The sequence below is a fragment of the Lytechinus variegatus genome, chromosome 19 (genome assembly GCF_018143015.1).
Source record: "Lytechinus variegatus isolate NC3 chromosome 19, Lvar_3.0, whole genome shotgun sequence".
NCBI lineage: Eukaryota > Metazoa > Echinodermata > Echinoidea > Temnopleuroida > Toxopneustidae > Lytechinus > Lytechinus variegatus.
In genome coordinates, this window is record NC_054758.1 from 616636 (window position 1) to 625305 (window position 8670).

Consider the following 8670-nt stretch of genomic DNA (forward strand, 5'->3'; position numbering starts at 1 on the left):
TAACTTCTTGTTATCCTTTCAGTCATTCACCCTCACTTGTTTACAAACTCTCCCAATGTCATCTTAGAATCCCAAACCCCCAATACCATTTAACTGCTAAATAAGCCTTGACCATAAAAAGACCAACCCTCAGTGACGTCAGCTAACTTCATGGAAGAAGTATGACTCACACTCCAGCCCCATTCACTTGCACAGAGCATCACCACATCCCTTATACCAGAGAAATTTTGATAGACAGTGAGCTGTAGACCAATCAGAACAAGTCTAGATCACTCACACATTAAATTGTTACACCTCCAAAACAAATGATATAAATAAGACTTCTTGATTATTAGAGATGGAATAGAGAATACCAACGATAGAATACTAGACCCACATTCATCCATATAGACTAACTGACTTCAAGACTCAGACGTCCATCCAGTAATATATCAACTTCACTCCGAATCTCAATCTTATACTTCTAAATTATTTTATATTCATTGTTTCAGTGATTGATCTTTTTTGACAATTATTTGGATTGGTTTAAATTTAGTTATGTAGCGCCATCTTCAGGCTACTAAATTTGCTATCTGGAAATGGCACCATTTTCGAATTCCAGTTGATGAAATCTGTCTAATTTGGAGACATCGACGTGTATTATGAAAATATACACATAAGAAGGCAGAAAGGAGGTATGTAACGATCCAAGGTAGTGATTATTAAGAATAATTAAAGTTCAATGATAAGATTATCTCTGTATAAGTGCATTCAATAAGCACAGATCCATGATAGATAACTCAATGTGTGTACATTACATTAGGCCGATGTACATTACTTTCCGGCGGCCGACCCAATGTTGATTCGCAAAATCCAATTGTTATGTAATGTAGATTACGGCACGCGAACGAAATGCACATGAACATGATGAATGAAAGAATGTAAACAAACGTTTGCCACTGTTAGGTTGATGTACTATTTATGAGTAAATTAAGTGCATGACATGGAGAAATTGAGGTTAATGCAAGTTTGATACAGTGAAAGGTTGATTCATTCTGATAGAAGTATAGTTAGGAATGAACAGTTATACAGGTTTAAGACAAGTTATCGTTATGAACAGAGTTGAGATACAAAGAATGCAAATGGTCAGAAATCTTGACTTTAGTTGAATGATGAAGGATAACAAATATGAGAAAGGTTACATTATGAAGAATACAGATATGGAATTATGGTTTCAGATAGATTATATGTGTGCATAATGTATGAAAGCACAGAACAATGAAATCATGGTATTATAATGGAAATATGTTAAGTTGAAGTTAAGACAAAGGGTTTATAATTAGACAATGTAAGATGCATATTTCTTTAGGTCATTGTTTTCTGTACATGCCTATTCGTGAACGGTTGATTTATTATTCGTTCGATTTGTTTCATTTGTATACAGTTTTTACGGAGCATACGGAGTATATGGATCATTTGAGATAATTAAAGAATGATTGGAACCCCAAAGAAATGACCAATTGTCCTTTATAGAGATGCTTCAGCTACAGTAAAAACTCCATTTACGTCTAGACGTCTCCTCGGAAACAGTTTCGTCATGGCTGAGGCTGAAGGTAGACCACACCGTGAAGCCAAAGCAACGGAAAAGGGACTCTTGTGGCAAATCGACATCAAGTCGAAGGAGTTTGAAAGTCTCATCAAGACTTGGAGGCGCACAGCAAATAAACTTCGAGTGCTGCTGGGTGACGAGAGTGCTACCTCGACTATCCGAGAAACCAGAGATTGTCTACAAACTAATGTAGACAAGTTGATACTGACACAAGATGAGTTGATGGCACTTCGTGCCACTGCCAAGATTGATGACGACAGTGTCAGTAAATTAGATGAAGTAGAGGAAGAGCACAGCAACCTGATGAAACAAACTCTTGAGGTCTTGATCGCACAAAGAGAAGGAACTGCCTCATCACGGACTTCGACAAAAAGGTCGAAGAAATCTCATGCTGTACGCGTGGTATCAGAGAAGCAGCAAGATTGTCAAGATTGGGTGAATGGCATCCGCGAAGTTGAACCAGAAACCCACCCGAATGTAAATGACCTTCGAGGTGACGCAGTGAACGTCTTAATAGAACAGATGCGGATGACAAGGCTCCCATTGCCCGAACCAGTGACATTTGCAGGAGATCCTATGTCCTTTCCTGCGTGGAAGCACGCGTTTGATGTTTTAATCCAACAAAGCGGTATTCAGCCTATGGATCGGTTTTTCTACCTACAGAAATACTTAAGAAGTCAACCTCTAGAACTTGTTCGAGGATATGCTCTAGTTGGAAATGACAAGGCATATGGGGAAGCCATGACAGCCCTCACCAGTAGATATGGTGACCCCTTCATCATAGCAAATGCCTTTCGCGATAAATTGGACCGATGGCCAAAGATATCTCCGAAGGATGCCATCGGTCTGAGGAATCTGTCAGATTTCCTCCATCAGTGTGTCAGTGCCATGGACAAGATTGGTAACCTTCACCACCTAAACGACGAAAGGGAGAATCAAAAGATCTTGTATAAATTGCCAGACTGGCTCGTTGCACGATGGTCACGCAAGGTAATCGATTGGAGAGATGTGAATGGACAGTTTCCTCCTTTTCAGATATTTGCAAAATTCATCGAAGCAGAAGCTAAGGTAGCATGCTACCCTGTTACCTCTCTCCATGGCAAAATCGATGGAAGATCTAACAAGACGATGTCTATATCAGATGTCAGAACCCTCTCAACCAATGTGACGCATCCAAACTCAGGCAGCAAGGAAAGGGAGAAGAGAGTTAAGCCACAATCATGTTCATGGTGCAAGAAAGACCACTCCCTACAAGAATGTACCGAGTTTGCATCAAAGAACATGGCGGATCGTAAAAGTCACATAAGAGAGAAAGGTCTATGTTACGGCTGCCTAAAATATGGTCACATGTCTAAGGCTTGTAGGCGAAGAAGTACCTGTGACATTTGTAACGGACGACATCCATCTTTACTACATGAAAGCAGAAAGAGACCAGAACCAAAGAAGGAACAAGAGATAGATCCAAGACCCAATGAAACTCAGTCGTCATGGTCTCATGCTTCATTTAGCCAACACTCTAACGCTGGATTGACCATTACAAAGAGTACAATGATAGTTCCTGTCTGGCTTTCTCACTCGACCACATCGGATGAGCGAATGATGTATGCATTACTTGACACTCAATCCGACACCACGTTTCTGCTAGAGAAAACCAAGAATGAGATGAATTTGCATGGAACTCTTGTAAGTCTCCTTCTTTCAACGATGTCGGCTGTGGATGAAAGAGTACCAAGCGAACGCATTGAAGGTCTTTCCATCAGGTCATTTGATGGAGAACAGAAGATAGCTTTACCATCAACCTATACCAGACAGTTCATACCAGCAAATCGTAATCACATACCTACTCCAGAGATGGCGACCAGTATCCCTCACCTTTCCAAGATTTCACATAACCTACTGCCCTTACAAGATTGTGAAATTGGTTTGTTGATTGGGTACGACTGTGCTAGAGCCCTCATACCAAGAGATGTCATTCCTCCTGATCCCGATTGGCCAAATGGTCCATATGGCCTAAAGACCGACTTGGGATGGAGCATTGTGGGTACTGTGAAAGAAAGTGAACACAACTATGAGGATGATCCAGTTGGTGTAAGTCATCGATTGACAGCTTGTGAGATTCCTGCTGAGCTAAAAACAGGAAACAAGGATGTGTTGTTTGCTCATAACACATCAGTCAAGGAAGAGATCACCCCTGCAACACTGACAAGATTGATGGAGGCTGATTTCCTTGACACCAAGGCTGAAGGAGTGGCATACTCACAAAATGACGTCAAATTTATGAACATTATGAGAGATAAGATTCACAAATTAGACGATGGGCATTATGAAATGCCTTTGCCATTCAAGGATGAGAAGCCAAAGTTGCCAAATAACAGAGTTCTTGCGAAGGGACGACTTGATCATCTTGGAAGAAAGTTTAAGCAAAATGACGAGTATCGCAAGAAGTACACCAGGGTAATGGAAACTCTTCTAGAGAAAGGTTATGCGGAACCAGCACCAGACCATAACACAGATGGTAAAGTGTGGTATATCCCACACCATGGGGTAGTTCAACCAAATAAACTGAGAGTCGTATTTGACTGCAGTGCGAAATGCAGAGGACAGTCGTTAAATTCGCACCTACTCACAGGACCAGACTTAACAAATAAGTTAGTCGGAGTACTCTGCCGCTTCAGACTGGATCACGTCGCATTCATGTGTGACATTCAAGAAATGTTCCACCAGTTCAGAGTCAACATGGAAGACAGAGATTATCTCAGATTTCTGTGGTGGAAGGATGGTAATTACGATGAAGTACCAAATGAATTCAGGATGAAAGTACATCTATTTGGGGCAGCCTCCTCACCGGGATGTGCCAACTTTGGTCTCCGACAAACTGCTTCAGACCATGCTGTTGAGTTCGGTGAAGATGTAAGAGACTTCATTCATCAAGAATTTTACGTGGACGATGGCTTGAAGTCCTTGCCTACAGTACACCAAGCTGTAGATCTCATATCCAGAACCAAGAAACTATGTGAGAAGGGCGGTCTCCATCTCCATAAGCTTGTATCTAACTCAAGAGAGGTACTGCAGACGTTTCCCGAAAGAGATAGAGCACAAAATGTAAGAGAGATTAATCTGCTCCAGGATGATCTACCACTAGAGCATGCTCTTGGAGTCCAGTGGTGTGTTGAATCTGACTCATTTAACTTCAGAATCACACTTCAGGACAAGCCACTAACCAGACGAGGGATACTTTCTACAGTTATGTCTATCTACGATCCCCTCGGATTATTAGCACCTGTGGTGCTTAAAGGAAAGCAGATCCTCCAGGCACTTTGCAAGATGTCAACAGACTGGGACGATCCTCTTCCTGATGATCTCCGGGTACAATGGCAAAAATGGAGAACGGACATACTGCAACTTGAATCCATATCAATTGCTAGGTGCTACAAACCTACTGATTTCAAGTCAATAAAGTCGGTACAATACCATCACTTTACTGACGCAAGTACTACAGGATATGGTCAATGTACTTACATGAGGTTGACTGATGCCACTAACAAAATACATTGCTCACTGGTAATTGGAAAAAGCAGAGTAGCACCACTGAAATCTGTAACAGTACCTCGCCTGGAATTGACTGCTGCTGTTGTCGCCGCTAAGGTTAAGAAGTTTCTGGAAGCAGAGCTCAAATTTGATGATGCAGAACATGTGTTCTGGACTGACAGCAGAGTCGTGCTTGGCTACATAAATAACACTGACAAACGCTTTCACGTATTTGTAGCCAACAGGATTCAACAGATCCGGGACTTTTCCAGACCTTCAGAGTGGAAGTACATTGAGTCAAAAAATAACCCAGCTGATGAAGCATCCAGAGGTCTAACAGTTAATCAGCTAAATGACTCAAAATGGCTACATGGACCAGAAATGCTATGGGAACAGTCAATTCTCACAGATGAAGTTAGAGAGACATTCGATGTTCTTCCCAATGACCCAGAGGTGAAAAGGACTCAAGTACATGTCTCTCAATCCAGAGAAGATGGGTTCGACCTGCAAAGACTTCAACAATTCTCTAGTTGGCTTGTAGCAAGGAAAGCTGTTGCATACTGCCTGATATTCATCTCACGTTTGAAACAACGCTGTAGAGAGAGACATGCCAAAAAAGCAAAGGACGATCCATCAACCAAGGCTAATGTTGCAGTGCTGGATCTCCATCAAGCAGAGATTGAAATTCTGAAGCATGTTCAAAGAGAAGCCTTTGGAGATGAAATCCAGATTCTGAAATCTATCCAAAATGATCAGGGTCTAACTGAAAGAAAGAAGAAACGTCAGATAAAGAAAGCTAGCCGTCTCCATGGTCTTGACGCCTTCCTAGATAAAGACGATATCCTGAGGGTAGGAGGACGGATTCGAAGAGGTGATGATTCGTACATCAGGAAGCATCCCACAATCCTTCCTCAAAGCCACCATATCACAGAAATAATCCTTCGTCATTGCCATGCATTAACAGCACATCAGGGTAGAGGCATGACGCTCAATCAAGTCAGAGAGAATGGATTCTGGATTCTCGGAGGCAGTAATCGAGTATCAAAACTCATACGGAAATGTGTCATATGTCAGAAACTACGAAGTCCAACTCAAATCCAAAAAATGTCAGATCTTCCTTCCGACAGAGTTACAGAGGCTCCACCATTCACATATTGCGGGATGGACTGTTTTGGACCTTGGATGATTAAGGAAGGTAGAAAGGATTTGAAGAGATACGGTCTCATCTTCACATGTATGGCCTCTCGGGCGGTACACGTCGAGACACTCAACAGCTTGACTACTGATTCATTCATTCAAGCATTTCGTCGTTTCACAGATCTCCGAGGACCAGTTCAACAACTGAGATGTGATAGAGGGACAAATTTCGTCGGAGCGAATGCAGAACTAAAAAAAGCCTGGCATGAAATGGATCATCAGAAGGTCAAGGACTGTCTTCTCAGTAAAGGATGTGATTATGTTCACTTTATCTTCAACGTTCCCTCTGCCAGCCACATGGGAGGAGTATGGGAGCGGCAGATACGCTCTATTCGCAGTGTTCTAGATACTCTCCTGTACCAATCTGGAAGGCAGCTTGATGATGAATCACTACGAACCTTGATGTGTGAGGCTGCAGCTATCATCAACAGCAGACCATTGACAGTAACTCATCTCAATGATCCAACGTATCTAGCACCTCTGACACCAAACCACCTCATAACAATGAAGTCAAAGGTGTTCCTTCCTCCCCCAGGAAACTTCCAGAATGCAGATATCTACTCGAGAAAGCGATGGAGGAGGGTACAACACCTCATTAATGAATTCTGGAGTAGATGGAGAAAGGAGTTTCTTCAGAACCTTCAGGTCCGCCAGAAGTGGACACGCCCACAACGCGAAGCTTGTGTTGGAGACATCGTCATTCTGAAGGACAACAATACTCCAAGAAATCAGTGGTCCCTAGCGCGTGTTGCCGAAATCCTACCATCTGAAGATGGACACATTCGCAAAGTGAAACTCACCTTGGGAGACCCCGGAATAGGTAATAGTGGTAAGCGTAAAGGTCCGCTTCAAGAATTGGAGCGTCCTATTCACAAACTGATCTTACTGTTACCACAAGAAGACCAATAGGAATTCCCGGCCAAGGAACCTGACTTCGAACATTTACGCAGGGAATCTATTCAATTAGGATTAAAATGTTGAGAAAGCCTAGAAAGTATGGGCCTTATTATAGTTTGATTAATCGAAAAAGTCTGTAAATGAGACTAATTGATATGAATTTTTCCAGAAACATTAATTTCTATAATATATCAGCATGTTCCATTGATTAAGTCTGAGAAGAAGGCTACAACATTCATCAAGAGCAACAATTAATTTAGAAGTCTAGAGTCAATACTATTCATATCTTCAAGGTCTGCATGATGAAAGACTATACAAACTCATTTATTACAGACCTTATTAGTGCCTGAAGTGAGACTGACTGAACTTATAAATTGGCACAGGAAAAATGTGAAACCTTCATTGAACAGCAAAGTTTATGTATTGCATTTTTCTATGTTATAACCATTCATCTCTTTACAGGTCATTTATGATGTTTCAACAAGTTTGGATTTAACAAGTCAATGCTCTGGAATTCACACATTTATGTAATAGAGCAGCCAAATTTTTCAAAATTGGGAATATGTTTATTTGATTTGTTTAAAAGGTAAATGTAAAAGGGAAATCACATTCATCTTTGATGGCTAAATTTACAAAGTGGCTGAATTCCAGAAATTATTGAAATGTATAATATAGTATCAATGGGCATATGTGTGATTCACTATGAAACCTTTATTTATATATGAATATTAGAAACATGTATGAACATTGTTTCTGTGTTGTTTTTTTTTTCATACAATTTACGAAGATTTATGCTTATCAATATGAAATTGTTAATTGAGATAAGCAAGAGGCTAGATGAATTTATTCGCACTTGAATTCAGACGAAAACTCGTGCGAGATGTTAAGATGTATTGTTTATTCAAAGTAGAAAAGATGTTATACAAACATTAATTGGATTGTGCTAGTTGCACTTGGTTTAATTATTGGTGAAAGACCTCAACTAATTTACCTTTTTGGAGCTAAGTTTGAATTTGGTTGCAAACCTTTACAATCATTTAAAGGCAATCAATGTCAGCAAAATTTAATAGGAAACAATTTTTTTTTTCATAAGATTGTGCTGTATATCATTGAGAGGAAGCAGCTTGAGATTGATTACCTAGTTAATATATACAGTGTTTATTTGGTAACATGTTTAATTGATCTTAAGAATGTTTGACATGCATAGTATGTACATTAGTTGCATTGACGCCCAATGGCGACAATGCATTGTTCTTGTTCCATATTCCTATTCCGTAATCTTCTTCTTCTTCTTCTTCTTCCACCAAAATCCCATTTGTTTTACACATGGTTTTGTTAGCTCTACCCTGACTCCGTCCCTCATCCAAATTCATCCAAATTTGGTAGACATGTTGTCCAGCATCCCTAGTTGTGCCTCTCGTCTTCCATTTTCCAAAATCACTCATGCATGACCATCCAGG

The 8670-nt window shown here is 40.6% G+C and overlaps 1 protein-coding gene across 1 annotated transcript; it reads left to right on the plus strand.

Annotated features, from left to right (window-relative positions):
• The first annotated feature begins 503 nt into the window (after positions 1–503).
• Positions 504–7222, plus strand: LOC121406195. Its single transcript, XM_041597217.1, has 2 exons — positions 504–674; positions 1424–7222. Exon 2 carries the CDS (start codon positions 1577–1579, stop codon positions 7220–7222), a length of 5646 nt encoding a protein of 1881 aa, XP_041453151.1. The 5' UTR covers positions 504–674; positions 1424–1576.
• The last annotated feature ends 1448 nt before the right edge of the window (positions 7223–8670 follow it).